The sequence below is a fragment of the Agelaius phoeniceus genome, chromosome 21 (genome assembly GCF_051311805.1).
Source record: "Agelaius phoeniceus isolate bAgePho1 chromosome 21, bAgePho1.hap1, whole genome shotgun sequence".
Classification (NCBI taxonomy): Eukaryota; Metazoa; Chordata; class Aves; order Passeriformes; family Icteridae; genus Agelaius; species Agelaius phoeniceus.
In genome coordinates, this window is record NC_135285.1 from 5,514,082 (window position 1) to 5,529,399 (window position 15,318).

At 46.8% G+C, this 15,318-nt stretch overlaps 1 protein-coding gene across 2 annotated transcripts in view; it reads left to right on the top strand.

The window, feature by feature from the left end:
* Nucleotides 1-15,318, top strand: part of COL27A1 (collagen type XXVII alpha 1 chain) — a 144,628-nt gene that overhangs the window by 42,703 nt on the left and 86,607 nt on the right. For both annotated transcript variants that reach the window (XM_077188949.1, XM_077188950.1), the window contains 5 exons: nt 1,732-1,776; nt 2,588-2,641; nt 5,012-5,056; nt 7,305-7,358; nt 8,555-8,599. In XM_077188949.1, coding sequence (XP_077045064.1) covers nt 1,732-1,776; nt 2,588-2,641; nt 5,012-5,056; nt 7,305-7,358; nt 8,555-8,599 — 243 coding nt within the window. The remainder of the gene's footprint in view (nt 1-1,731; nt 1,777-2,587; nt 2,642-5,011; nt 5,057-7,304; nt 7,359-8,554; nt 8,600-15,318) is intronic.

Below are 15,318 nucleotides of genomic sequence, written 5' to 3' on the forward strand. Positions count from 1 at the left end.
GAAGCATCCTCCCTCCTCTCTGTGAGCCTCTGCCAAGGAGCCAGGGAGAGGATGAGCAGGAGAGGATTTCATGGGGCAGATTCCTGGAGAGGGGCAGGGAATCCTGTGTGCTGGTCCTACTCCAAGAACTTCCAGTGAGGAATCTCTGTCTGAAATGTCCTCACAGCATTTGGAGGAAGGACCCTCGAGGTGGTTCAACCAGGGGCTTTCAGGGCAGCCTTGTCAGAAGGTGCAACTCTGTCCAGAGCCATGGCATTTCAGCAGAGCCCAGCAGGAGAGAGCTGGTGAGAAGGGGATCAGCATCACTGCAGGCCAGACTGTCTGCAATAACAAGGCAGGAGGAATGCAGAGGGGAGAGGGCAGTGGCCAGCATGGCTGGGAGCACTGCACACCCTGCCAGCAAAGGCTCAGGCTGCAGGTCTGGAATGGCCCGTGGGAAGAATAAAAAAGCTGTTAAGCAGAGGTGTGGACCTGGGAGCAGAAACAGTCCTGGGTTCGTGAGGAGAGTGGAGCCAAAGGCCAAGAGCTTGGTCACCCCTGTGACTGGTGATGGCTTCCAGAGCAGGGACACTCCCTGTGGGCTTCACAGACAGATGAGGTGTGCTGGAGCCCTGGCCAGGACAGGGTGAGTGGCAGGGACTGAGGGACACGTAGTTGTAACCCACTCTTGAAAGCAATTTGTTATTTCTTTAGTATTTGTTCAAGGATTGTTCCATGTTTATTTTTTTCCTCTCCCATTTGTTTCAAGTTAAATTTTCTGCTCTTTCTTTTTTTTAATCTTGCTGCTAGCCCAGTCATCTCTGTAACTGAGTTCAATCTCCTGATCTGCTTCTCTTGATGGAAGCTTGTTTTAAACAGCTGAAGAGGGAAAAAAATCTGAACTGTCCATCACATAAAAAATTCACTCTGTTTGAAGGGAGCTCTAGGTAAATCTAGGAGAAAGCAAACTCCCTTAAAGACACAAAGTGCTCAGTCTGCAGTCAAACAGGCTGCCCTTGTCCTGCTCCAGTGTCTGCATCCCCCCAAAAAATGAAATATTGACAAACTGCAGCAGGATTATGAAAGACCTGTGAGAATGATTTGAAGCCTGAAACACTTGCCAGTAAGCAAGGTGGATTAAGAAACTCATTCTAATTAATTCAGCAGAAAGCAGGTTGAGAGGCAGCTTGCTCACCATTTTTAGTAGCTTCATAATGGAGCACTCTGGATCTTGTAATAATTAGATTAGAAAAGCTGGAAGTTGGACAAGTTCAAGGTAGAAAAATTGGAGTTTCCTGTGACAGTAAATGGTTGTTTTGGTGTTTCCTGTGGCATTTCAAACCATAAAGCAAAAGTAAGAGCTCTGAAACACAAATGGCTCATGTTGCTGTAGTCCCCAATGTGCCCAAAGCCAACATTTAATTTTGTGGTTTCCTGAGGATTAAGGGCAGCCTTGCTCAAGGTGTAGATTACAAATGGATCTGAGCATGGAGACCACTCCAAATGTGTTCATGGAGCAATTCCTTCTGGAGTATTTACCACCCCAGACCACAGCAGGACACATCAGCAGGTTTGGATGGTGCAAGCACAAAGCAACCTGATAAAAGTGTTCATGATTGTGTAATGCTCTCTAAAATCCTACTTCTCCTCAGAACTTTAGTCCCACCTACAAAGAGAAATAGAAACCAAACCCAGATTATTGTACTGCATTTTTGTTTCTTAGTATTCATCTCCTCCATCCTCTTTTGACAGGGATATAAAGGCTACCCTGGACCACCAGGTCACCCTGGAGACCAGGTGAGTTTTCCCACTTCCCAACAGGGGAGCTTTGAGGAGGGATGGATTTGCTGGCTGTGATGCTGGTTTGGCTCTGGTGCAGCCTGCTCAGTGTGGACAGGCAGCTGCTCCCAGGGCAGCTGGGCACACACACAGACCCAGCATCCATGGCAGGTGGGAGGAGGCTGCCTTGGAGCTCCTACATCTAATTTCTAATTTTTACTGCTCAGTTTACTTGGGGGAAGAAAAACCAGCTCACCATCCCACCCCTTTATTTGTCTTTTTACATTAATTTCACCTGGACTTTACTAACCACGCTGTGTTAAGTCTATGTGATTCCCTTCCCAAAGCCCATTCCCCCCCTCCCCTTTTCTCCTCCCTCTCTATTTGGTTAAGTTTGATGTTTGCAATGCAGTAAAAAAAAAAAAAAAGGCAATGAATAGCAGGCCTTGTTAGCAATGATGTTAAAGGATATTATACATGAATCCATTTAGTTTTGAAGAATTTTGGCAGTGCTTTCCCACCAGCAAAACGGTTCCATATGCCAGATATAGATGCAGCCTTACACCTTCTCTTAGTGTCCTTGTTCCAGATTCTCTGCTGCCTTCCCCCAAATGGAGGGAGAAGGAGAAACAGCAGCACTTGCGCAGTGCATGGATCCCTTCCCTGTGTTTTCACCCATTAATTAAATTCATTATGGACCCTTAATATTGTTTTCCTCTCAATAAATGTGCATCAGGTTAATCCCCTCAAAAATGATTCAGCTAAAACCCCTTCCCAAGTGGGACATTCACCTGACTTTTTGTGCTTTTGCTTTTTTTTCTCTCCAAAGGGTGAACGAGGACCAGCTGGAAGTCCAGGTGCCAAAGGTTATCCTGGCAGGCAGGTGCAGTAAATCTCATCGTGCTGTGCACAGAGTAGGGATTTGGGTGTGCAGGTAGCTAAAGACATGCCCCACTAAGGACAGTGCAGTCCTCTAGAAAATGTTGGTATATTTGAATATTTGATCTCTGAATATTTTCCTTCTTCCCTCCTCAAGGTGTTGTAGCAATAACACAGTCTTTCAACTCTGAAATGTTGTTAGAAAGTATTTTGTGGCTATGATACATAAAGCCTGAATTTCTACAGCAAATTATGGCAGATTTTTCTTCAGTATAACAACAGGGAAAAAACAGAACAGCAGAGCACAGAACAACACGTGCAAGCTGCTAACCCTTCTTTTCTAGGCATATTTTACATCTAATGTTGGACAAGTTAGAAACCTAGGATGGAAAAAGGTGTATTTATTATTGGAGGAGGGGATTTAGATGAACTCCCACTAGTAAAATGCACTGGCATAAAACCTATATATACACACACAGTGTTATGCATGAACTGTAAATATATATATATATAAAAATCATATTTGCAGCTGCAAAAAAGATAATGAAAGACAATCAAGTCATTGTTCTCATGCTGAAAAAAATCACACAAAGACAACTTTAGGAATGGAAGAGTGTGCATGGGGTAATGGATCAAGATTGGACACTGTTGTCCTAATGATGGAAGATGCTGAGTAGTGTAAAGAAAACAGGAGAATTTGCAAGATTCTAAAAAATGGAATCTCTTGGAGGACAGAACACCCCGCCCTATAACTTTTGTGGTGAAGGGTTTTCTAAGTTTGTCAGGGTTTTCTAAAATGGACACATTTAATGTTGGATTCAGCCACATTTATCTGTAAGCCAAGAGACCAGGCAGATGTCAAAGATTCCAAATGCTCTGTCCTGAGTCTTTCAGACTTATCATGAGTTTGGATGTGAGTTTTTTATGCAGATGTGTAGGTTATTGGATTAAATGTGAACTAGACCTGCAGAACAAGTCTGCATCTCTCTGCTGCAGACTGTCAATAAAGCATGACCCATTTTAAATTGAAAATCAAACTGCTGCCTTGCTTAGCACACTGGAGAGTGCAGATGGCAGAACTGGATGGGAGCTTTATGCACCTGACTAAATGCTCCATTCATACTCTGAAAGGCTCTTAGAGCTCAGCATGCCAGAGAGTCTCCTAGGTGTGAATGTGTGTTAGATGGCTAATGAGAAGAGAAGTCCAAGAGATTTTGGACATACAAGGTTAATGAATGCTGTTCAGCAATTCAGCCCATCAGATAAGCAGGATGAAATCTGTGCCTTTACATTCAAAGAACAAATCTACCTTCTTAAAAACGTGGTTTGGGTCAGGAAAGTGACTTTTTTTATTTTTTTTTAAGGCAGCTTTTTTCAGCCTATCTGAATCCTGTGTGTATCCTGCATCAGGGCTGTTTACTTTACAGAGATTTTACTACTTATTACTCCTGTCAGCTGTGCTGGCTCTGCAGCCATGGGAGAGAGTGCTTGGCTCAGGTTTGGTTTGTGCATCACAGGCAGGATTGTAACTTCACCCCAATGCCTGAAATCTTTGGCAACGATGCAGGAGCCAGGAAAGAGCACAACCCAACTTTCACATCCCAGGCTGAGCCTGCACTGCTGCCAGCTGAACAAAATATGGACTTAGCCTTTTTTTTTTTATTCCCCCAGAAAAATCCCATCAAAATTTGGAGCTTGAAAAAAAATTGATCTGGAAACTTGCTAGAAGGCAATAAACATGAAAAATTATTTTGCATTTTTGCACTTTCCTTCTTTGCAGTATTTTGAGTGAGCAGCATTAGGCATAGAATTAGAATGGGGAATTAATTTTCAATTCTTTCCATAGCTGATGCTGCAAAGGGTTAGAGATATCACAGTACCTGCATTGCTAAGTGACTCTCTGAGCTGTAGGAATTTCTCATTGCACCTAAGCAGGTATTGGAATACATTTGCTGTGCATGTGTTTGCTCAGGCAGGAAGATGGGTGGAGAGCATCACTGTGCCTGGCATCCCAAGTGTAACACAACCTCTGGGCACCCCACTGCATCAGCCCTTGTGGTCTTTATCATCAGAAATCTCAAATTCAGCCCCAGGGAAGGCTCAATGTGTGCAGCAGTCTCAGGTTCTGCCGAATGCCAGCTCCCCAACAATGGCAGATCTGTTATTTGCATTTGGTCTTTTTTTTTTCTCCTTTGTTGATACTCCTTGGATGCTTAAAGCAAAACCTTAAAGCAGAACCATGCAGTACTTAAAGCTTTAAGAAGCACTTAAAGCAGAACCATGCAGGGATGGTGCTTGGGGGGTTGGCACTGCTTGTTATTTTAAGTTAAAGCTTGTCCACATTTGTCTTTGTTTTTTTTCCCTTCTGTTCTAGGGTTTACCTGGCCCCATAGGGGAATCTGGCCCAAAAGGCACTCGGGTAAGCAATCTTTCATTTGCCTTCTCTCTGCTTGTTTTTATCAAAGACTTCTCAAGAAACTTGAGGCTTGATTTTGCAATTCTGAAGCTGGTTGCTTTAATTTGTTGGGTTTGGGGGATTTGAACCATGCACTGTTAAGTTTTTTTTAATTAAACATGGAATGTACCTTGATCAAAGTCCCCCAATAGTGCTGATGATAAAGTCAGCCCCTTCAGAGCTCACATTGCAGGAGAGGAAAGAATGGCTTACAAATTCCTATCAAAGCCTGCAAGCCCCATGTCCCAAAGGCCTCTTTAGTTTCAATCAGTGTGGTTCAGCAGACTTTAACCACGCTGAGTATGGGCTCATTTGGGCACAGGCCTGGTTTGGGAGTGGTCTATATCATTATGAACAACAGCAAGCCAGCATCTTGAAGCCATGTGCAAATACAAACAATATCTCCGTTCTGTCTGGTTTTGCTCACCAGAAATAATTGCTGGGGTTTTATTCTCACTGCAAAGGATTCTTTTTTTATTACTACTTAAGGCTCTTGTTAATCACATTTTGTTCTTTTCCTGCAATTATAAATTCACAATGAGATCCTAAGCCAATAAATCCCCATTTCTCCAACACGTGATACTTTCTCTATATGCAGTAAATTCAAGCAGCTGGCTTTCATCACTAGGAAAACTGCAAGGAATAAACAAATGCTGACCCTGTAGCTAGCAGTATTCCTGAGCTGGGAAGGGAGAGGGCACATTCAGTTCCTGCAGAAGAGGAAAATGTGAGACTCACCCCACTTCTGCAAGGACTGAAGTTTTCCCTGGGGCATCTCTTCACTGCCCTAACCAGGACCTTGTGTAATTATCAAGTGGTAGATGTACAGAATGTAAGATTTGGAACTTATTCTCCATTTTGCATCCCTGAGTGGTGAGGACTGAAATATTTATAAATACCCAAGGAAGCCCTTTCTTAGTTCAACTTCAGTAAATCAGAATTGGGTGCTAAGGTAAGAAATGTGCATTTTGTGGTTTAAGGGAGCCAGCTCTGGACTCTTCTTCATCCTCCACTTCTACTTTTTCCTTCTCCAGGAAAAGTTTGGGAGTAATGTGGTTTCTTTTAGGATTCAGGAGACAAAGGCAGGCAGGATCATTTAAATGTAGCATTATTTCCCAGCTAGGTGTTGTCCCTAAAGGAAACACAGCCCACAGGGAGCGATGGACTGGGGAAAAGGTTTGGTTGGGTTGGCAGATAGAGATTTAGCAATGATGGAGAAAGAAAGATGAGAGAAAAGCAGTGTTAGCACTTGGCTCCTGTAACAGTGAGGTGCCACAGAGGGGGCTCCCTGCTGAAATTCACTTCCTCTGGATTTGGCATGCTTGGCACCAGTGGGGCCTTTGCAGAGGCCCAGCACACAAGGTGACTTTGTCCAGGCTGCTGAGCAAAGGGATTGAACACAAGGCTGCCATTGTGGCAAGGGAAGGGAAACACTGTGTTTTATGCAGCGTGTCTTGTCTCAGCAGGGCCCCAAGGCCACAGAGAAACCTGGAAACACAAGGTTTCTGATGAGCGTGGAAGCAGCAGGTTTTATGTGAAATGTGCTGGTGCAAAGGTGGTTTCCCCATGGTGTGGGTGTGCAAGTTGAGCCTCACATCAATCCCCCAAGCCTGGAATGTCAGGTCCAGCCTCTCCCAGCCCATGCAGGGCCTTCAGTGCTTGGGGTGACGCAGGTTTGCACATGGTGTTGGTGTGCAGGGACAGGCCTTGGGCAGAGCCAGCACTCACTGCAGGGTGGGGGCAGCCCTGGTGCCAGGAAAAGGGGGGCTTACCTCAGAAGGGGCTGCAGTGTGTGACCACCAGGTGACACAACACAAACAGAAAGGGCTTGTACAACAGGACAGCTGGAAATGAGTGTCAAAAGCAAAGAAAGAGACAAAAGGAGGTGTAGGTCAGTGGATTATTTTTGCTAACCTCGAACCAAGCTCCATTTCCCTCAGGTACACTTAGAGCCAGCCCAGGTAAGGTTTCTTCTGGCTGTCCTCTTGCTGCCTGGAGTCCTCCTGATCCCTGGTGTGAGGGTATGTGCCCTTGGACTACATCGTGGAAGCCAGCACCATGCAGTCCATGGGCATATACACTTGCCTCAAGGTTTATTTCATCACGGCTGCCACTGACCAGCGCTGGAGGCTGCTCTGCTCTTCAGGAAGCACAGCTTTACTGCATGCCAATGGAGAAATGTGTTTGACTGCTTGTTTCCTCTTTTCTTTAGGGCTATATTGGTCTCCCAGGATTATTTGGGCTACCAGGAGCCGATGGAGAACGAGTGAGTATTTTGTGAAGAAAACCTTGGTGTGTTGGTTGAATGCAGTTCTTCAGAGCCTGATGTAATCTTCTCTATCCCTGCTCCCTGAGGAAGGAGGCAAGCATGCCTAATGCTTACCTATCCCTTCTTTAGTCTCTTCCTACCCTTGAATGAGGATCTGTGTCCCTGTATAATGCTGATGTTCAGCTGAGGAGAACCCAGGCTTCAGGCAGGGCCATCAGACTTTGCTGTTGACTACAGAGGAATTTTTCTATGTTCTCCTTCACTTGAAAACCTGCCTTCCCTCTCCCCCTTGCCAGCTCATCTTAGTGAGGTGGGGCAGGGTGAGGAGAATGTCCATGGAGATTCTCTGCTCCCACAGGAATCCCCTCCCAGCCACGCTGTCTCAACATTTTGTGTGCCTGGCTGGAGATGTTTGGAAAGAGCCTGGCTCTTGGAAGGGACAGTGCTGAGCTTTCTGAAAATGGCTTTATTTCCAGTTGCATTGAGTTGGGCAGTCAAGCCTGGAGCTGTAAGTGGACAGCTGTGGCTGTGCCCTCCCTTCCTCCCATCCTTTTCATCGTGCCTTCCCCCAGCCCAAATTTCCAGAGCTTTACAGGTCATCCCTTGCTTTTCCACTCTCCGTCTCCACACCCTCCCACCTGCCTGATCTCTTCCCCTTCTCCCCACTACAAGAGCTCCTAAAAGGATCACTGGAAGCCAAACACAGTTGGATTCCAGCCTTTCCTCCCTCAAGTGCAATCTCCAGAAAGCAGAGAGGCCCTGGGACCATGTGGGAGTGTGCCTGCCTGGGAGGGGCCTGCCCCGCGCTCTGGCCACGCTGATTTAATGCTTGTAGAACTAAATAAGAAACATAAACACGAGTTCTGCAGCGAGTGCCTCAGCAGTGGCCCTCATTTGGTTCCAGACCAGTAGCTTAATGACTGCTCCTGCTAAGCCCAGCCCCAGCCTGGGGATGCTGCCTGCACGTGGCCTCGGGAGGCCGCAGTTAATGGGTGAAGGTTAATTGTCTTCTGCTCTCGCAGCCCACTGCAAGTAGCTGACATTTTGATTCCCAAACAATGCCACAGTCATTAGCCTGTTTTGCATTCTCCTTTCTCTTCTCATTTTGCTTTGTATTGTTGGTTGGCTGTTTGATTTCTCAACCAGAACTTTTTTTTTTTTTTTTTCTCTCTCTCTGTGTTTTTTCCTTGCAGGGGATCCCTGGAGTTCCTGGGAAGAGGGGCAAGATGGGTAGGCCGGTAAAGTTTTTCCTCGTCTATTATGCAGACCTTGTTGAATGAAACTGGGAAGACGACATTTGGCTTTTGGCTGGGTCCTTTCATATCTTCAAACAAACCTTTCCATGTCTGTCTTCTCAAGCAGGAAGAAAACCAAGATAGAGATTTTGCTCTCTTCCTTTCTTCCATGCTCTGCTCAATTCACAGGCTTTATTGCTCTTTTCCCATGCTCCCTTGGATCTTAAACTTCTCAGATTTTCTTCTACAACATCTTCCTTCCTGTCCTGCCTCTGGCCAGTTGCTTCCCTAGATGCACCTTTTAATTCCCAGCCATGGCTGCAGTGTCCCAGGTGTCTGTACTGGCTCTGTTCCATCTCCTGCTTGGCACTCCCACCAGCTCTACCACAGCTTCTGTCACTTCTATCACATCTATCTTCTCTTCTTTCTGTGTCTCTCTCCAACCCCTGTCCCATCCTGGTTTGTGTAATGCAAGTGTGGTTTTGTGTAGAAACCTTTTTGTTCTTGGTGGTACAACAGAATTGGGGAAGGTGTGTTTGAGGAGCAAGGAGGCACCAGGGAGATGTGAGAGCTCGGCCAGGAGGAAGAGGTGTTTGCAAGCTGGGCTGAAGACAACTGTGAGAGCTGTGTAGGAGAACAAGGGGGGCTGTGCTGACTCTAGTAAAAAGCAAGTGGGAAAAATACTGAAATGAGCAGAGGAAAGGACAGAAAGGAAAGACTTTACCCCATCAACCTTCTTCCAAACAGTCCTGTATGCCTCCTTTAGGAAGCTGGATGAAGCTTTTTGCTCCAGGAACCAGCAGAGAGCTCAAGCATGTCGGAGCTCTGTTGTGTCTCATTGCCTTTGCACATTGTCCTTCACGTTAGCCTGAGTTTCCTCTGACCTCTGGACATCATTGCACTCACAGGCTTCTTGCAAAATGTCCACTCACCCACACATGGAAAAATCCAGTGCTTTCCCTTTGTCCCCCTTCCCAGGAGCCCCCCGCCCACCTCTCACTGATGTTCTCACTGCAAAAGCCATGCAGACACCTTGGCATTTACAGGATTTCTGCTGGTCAGAGTGACTTTGAGATACGTGCAAGTCTCTTTTTTCAGCTTGGCAGTCGAAGGAGTTAGGATTCTTCTTGTTTATTATTTTTTATTTATAACATTCTTTCTCTGGCCTGCTGAGGTCTGTTCAGCAGGTCAGACAGAGGCACATTTACTGCCCCCAGGTGCAGTGTTGTCTTTTATACTAAAAACTACGTGTACATTATTTACAATAATTTCCGAATACCTATCACCTATGTTAGACAGTGAGTTTCTACTTTAAACTAACCTAAAAGTGTTAACATCACTCAGAAGATGGAGGCTAGGAACAAGAAATAAGGACAGGGCACGCTCAAATTCCTCCATCTTGGGACCCTGAGCCCCCTTTCTAAAACCCCAAAAATTTACTTTTCACCCCGTGACCAACTAACTAGTATTCTACTTAAATTCTCTTGACTTGTAATTCTTCATATAAAGGTGATAATTTGCTCCATGGGTCAAAATTCAAGTCCCAGGTGTCTTGGGCTCTGTGCCAGGGTCTCTGAGCCCCCTGGCAGGGGCTTGAGCCATCCAGGACAGCCAGAGGGATGTCCTGGGTTCTGATGGCAGTGCAGACACCTCAGCAGTGCCACATCCATCCTGCCTCTCCTTTGCCTGAGATGGGGAGCAGTCAAGCAGATTTTTTTGGAGGGGTACTGGAAATCCATACCAGATCTTTTGCAAGCTGCTGGTTGCACCAGAAACCTCTGTGATGAATAAGTGCAGCGTCCGTGGTGTAACCATGACTCGCTGGCCAGGGCAAAACAAACACAGCAACTGTTGTTAGGTGCAGGGGCTCTGCTCTCTGCTCTCTCTGCACAGAGCACGCTGCAGGCTCAAAGCCTTCCAGCTGTTGGCTGGCCAGGATTTGTAATCTTCCAGGCAAGGGTTTCGGTCTGGCGGTCACTGCTACGAGCAAGGGGCTCCCCTGAGATCAGCAGGGAATCTCTCAGCTGTGGAGGCATTCAGGCTGGGATCTAGGGAAGGGATTAAATGGCTACACGTGAGCACCTTTGTTCTGCTTGGCTCCTTCAGAGAGCTCTGGCTCCATCCCTGGTTTATGATATCAGGTTTAATAGGAAATCTTGAATGGGCCGATGCTGACGATTTGAACTTCCCAGCGTGAACAGAAAGATTAAGTGACATCCACAGTTATTCAGGAAGTCTCTGGGAGAAATGGAAAGCATGAACCAGCTGACCTGATTCTCTTTCCAACACTTATCTCCTGGCCACTGCTGCCTCCCAGCTGCCTTGGGGTTTTTGTGAGCCTTCTGGGATTTCTCTGGTCTCTCCCATCCCTGCTCCCTTAGATTTGCTGGTGTGGCTGTTGTTCCTCTGCTGTCTCCGTGTTGTCATTGCAGAGGGGAGCTCTTCCAAGCCCATATTAGCTGCCTTCAGAGCTGGTGAATGCTCCAGAGAGGAGGAAGGAGTTGGTATCACACATATTTCTGTACCTAGCTTTGTTTGGGAGGAGAGCTGGCACTGTATCAGTGCTCAGCCGAGGAGGAGCTGGGGGCTGGGGGAGGTTGCATGTGACACCGTGGGCCTCTGAGAATGATGTAAGAGGGAATGATTAAAATAGAGGAACTGGACATGAGTCAGAGCTTGAAATCCTTCCAGGGAAGTAAAGTTTTGCAGAGCTGTGAGGGACATGGTGAGTCTGTCGTGGAAACAGCTGACTCCACCTCTCCCTGCCCGACATCAGCGATGCAGGAGGCCAGTGCATCCCAAAATATGAGCTCTGGAGAGGGAGAGGGCTGGGGGTGGGCTGGGAGCAGAGTTATGGTTGGAGCCCAGTGCACAAAGGAGGCTGAAATAACAGGAGTCTGTACATCTCTGGATCTGCTTGGTTTAGAGGTGGGCTGGGGAGCTGGAGCTGATGCAGCTGCCTGATTAAACCTTCAGTCTTGCCAGTGCAGTGGCTGAAAAATATGTCTTTTTATGGTGATTTTTGTGGATTTTTATGGTGTTCAGCTGAGCAGCTGGGAAAAAAAAATATATATAAAAACAAGACCCCATCAGGGGTGCTGGGGGAAGGAGTGAGAGAAGCTGTTGATAGCTTGTCTTGCCATGCAGAGACAATGTGCCAGTCCTGGTTCAGCTTTGGGAAGGAGCTGTGCTGCCACTGTAGGAAATGACTCATAGGAAGAGTAGGAGATAGAAGTAGCTGAAGGAACACCAAGCTGTTCTTGTGCTGTGGGAGATGGGTAGCCACAATCAGGAGTGTCTGCACTGCAGATTGTATTAAACTTCAAATGGAGTGGAATATTTTCAGAAGTTCTTAAGCTCTGCTAGAGGAAAAGACTTAAAGGCAAAACTTCAGGAAATATATCCAAAGAGCTTTGAGCTCTTTTTTGGTTCATCTTTGGTTTTGATGTGTGCTTATATCTCTCTTTTTCACATAGAGTGTTCACTCCGCACCAGCTGTGCTATTTTTTATCTATGATTTTTTGCTTCCAATCTTTTTGTTAGTAGTATTCTTTTAAAAGAGATAGAAAAGAAGGAAGAGAAATTTAATTCAAAGACATACTTAGTAATTTTGAGGTTCATCTGAGGTCTATTCACAAGTCAGTTAAACACAACTTAGGTTTCCTTACATTTTTCTAAGAACCTGGTGCTGGTCCTGCCCTCAGAGCCTCACTGTGTCAGGTACCATGCAAACACCTTGTGAAAGAAAAGCCCTGGCCCAAAAGGTCCACAAAACAGCACAGGGATCAGGGCTGGAAGGGTTTGGTAACAGCAGCACGAGCAAGCCATGAGCATCACGAGCAGATATTTCTGTCTCTGTGCTCATCGTTCTGGTTTCTCCCCATGACACACAGTGTCACACAAGCTGCTTGGCTCTTCCAGCTCTGTGCAAGCCAGGGACAGCACTGTCTTTGGAGAGCTCTCCTTTGAGCTCAGCAGCTGAAGCTTAGCGTGGAAATGCCAAGGATGACAGCTCATGTCTCGAGGAGGAGGTGCCATCAAAAGGCACATGGATTTGGAGTCACAGGGATCAGCATGGGAGTGAGTCCAGCAGGGTCCCTCCCCTCTGTCACCCACAGTGTGAGAGCCAAAGGGAGCTGGCAGCCACTGGAACCAGCCTCAGAGTTTGCTGGGAGCACCAGTGCAGTGCCAGGCTGCTGAGCTGGCCACAGGCAGGATCCCCCTCTCCAGCTCTCACAGAGAGTGGCACCCTCCCTCTCACCAAGCTCTTTTCCATGTGTGCTGTCTTCTTCTGTAGTGCCTTATCATGCATTAACTCCTGCCTCCAGTGAGCACCAAGATGCAATATATTGGTTTTTCCTTCATCTGATAAGCTGTCAGAAGGTCATGGGGTACCCCTGCCCTCCCCACCAGCATGAGCAGGCTCTTGCATCCTATGAAAAGGCATCAATTGTGTCTGGATAGCCAAAAGCAGGGCTGCCTCTGGGTCAGGAAGGTTTCATTTTGTAGCCTCCCCAACCTTTTGATGGAGGGCTGAGATAGATCCATCCTTGGACAGATCCAATGTCATTTTGAGATAGATCCATCCATTGGATAGATCCAGTGTCAGAGCCTGGGGTTTGCCAAGGCTCACAGGCCCAGCTGCTGCCCATGCACACAGTGGGGAGCCAGGCTCTGCCGTGGGTCTGCAGGGGCTGGCATGGCCACAGAGCACTGACAAAACAAATGGTGCTTCTCTCTGTAGGGACTCAGGTGCTAAACATCTCCTCTCTTGCTCCAGTCTTTTCTCTGCTTTGGATGCAGCTGAGACCCTTCCTTGAGTGAGTGAGCCAAGAGTCTCCTGCACCACATGAGCACTTGGGAAACTGGTAACAGCATTTCATGGTACTGTCAGATGTGGCCAGCCAAAGCCAGTAGAGAAATGAGTGGGCTGAAGAGCTGTGTACAGGTAACTCCACAAGATGAGCCTCAGGAGGGAGCACAAATGGTCTGTAGGAGCTGATGGACAGGACTGGGCAGTGCTGTCTTGTGCCAGTACCCCAGCATAGCACCAAAATGTTTGGTGCCTTGTTCAGGAACTGATTAATTTAAAAACAGAATATGCTTTTAATCATTCTGTTTGCATGAAAAGTCCAGTGGAGGTCCTGAAAACCAGCCATGAACAAGGCTCTTCTTTTAATCAGAGAGTTTTAGCCCATGGATCAGATGTTTCCTGTTAGCCATTTAAGTAAATTCTTTGCTTTTTTTTTTTTTTTTTGCTTTATTAACCTGAATTTTTAAAATAGATGTGGTTTGAGCAATCAGTGACTTTTTTTAATGCTGAAATTGGACACTGGAGCTGGGCAGCTGGTCTGGTCTCTCCACCCCTCTTGGCCTGGTTCACCACTCTGAAATGCAAGCGTGAGCCCAGAGCAAATGTCACCATCTCTTTTTGGCCTGAGCTGTGTTCCACACGTCTGGAGTTTCCCAGATCTCTGTGGTGAGGTGCTTGCATGGTTACTTCTCACATGTTCCTATGTCCAGGATTACACCATCCAAATAACCTGGAGAGGTTGACAATATCAGTATGTATTTCATTTTTTAAGAATGGGCAAAACAAGGTACAGAAAACACAGGGAAAAGGTGCCAAGAGCTATAACTTCCACTGAAAGAAAAGAAACAATCCCAAAGATATTTTTTTCCCAAGAATGCTCCTAACTGACTTGTCCATCTTCATTCAGAAATCTCATGAGGAACTGAACCAAGGTCTTCCAGGCATCTTCAATCCTTCAGGGGAAAGCTCATTCATAAATCAAAGCTCAAAAACTATTCTCCTTAGAAATTGTAAAGCAAAATAATGCAATTGTCACCTATGAGTCTGAAAGCATTTTGACCCCTAAAGCTGCTTGACTTCCTTGGGCAGGAGGCTGCTTGGATTGGCAATGTTGGCCAGAGATAAGGAGGGGCAGTGGCAGGCTCAGTGCTCTCTGGCATTAGGCCAAGGTGTCTGTGCACTGGTAACTCAGTTAGAGCCCTGCAGAGCAGGAAAAGATCCTGTGCCAGTGGGAAAGGAATGGAGCAGGAGTGTGGAGGGGCTGGGGTTTCACTTGAGTGATGTTTGGCTGGAGGGGCTTCAGGAAATTTTTCTTGTGCTGCTCCTGCCGTACTCCCACAGCTGGAGGGAGAGTTTTGTTTAAAAATGCCCTGAAATCTTTGTCCCAAGAGGTGACACGGAGCTGTGAAGTCTCCTGGGGGTGAGAGCAAAGCTTCCATTGAGGTGGCAGAGGAGCAGAGCTGCAGCAGGACCCCCCTCCATTCCCACCTCTCCCTCTCTGCAGGGATGAGAAGTGCCTGGACCCAGGGGAGGGCAGAGGTCCCAGTGTAGCTGTTGAGGCACAGCAGGAGCACAGGGTCTGCCAGGCTCCCTTTGGGGTGAATCCTGCTGGGGCTGAGCCACCCCCTGCCCACCTGTGGAGGGGCTCAGTCTGCTCTCCACACCAGGAATTCTCTCAGAGGTGTGAGCTGCCAACATAAGCTACACTTGTTTGTTTTATTCTCCTTCTTTTTTCCAGTGAAGGCTTTCTCTCACCCTCAGCCCTGCTTCTCCACCACCTTTTTTTTTTTTTTTCCTTTTTCCTAACTTAAATTATTTGACTTGCAAGTTCTGTCCCTGTGGAGGTTCCTGGGCAGTGATTCACCTGGCCAGAGCCAACTGGCAAATAGAGACTTTTGCAGACAAGACA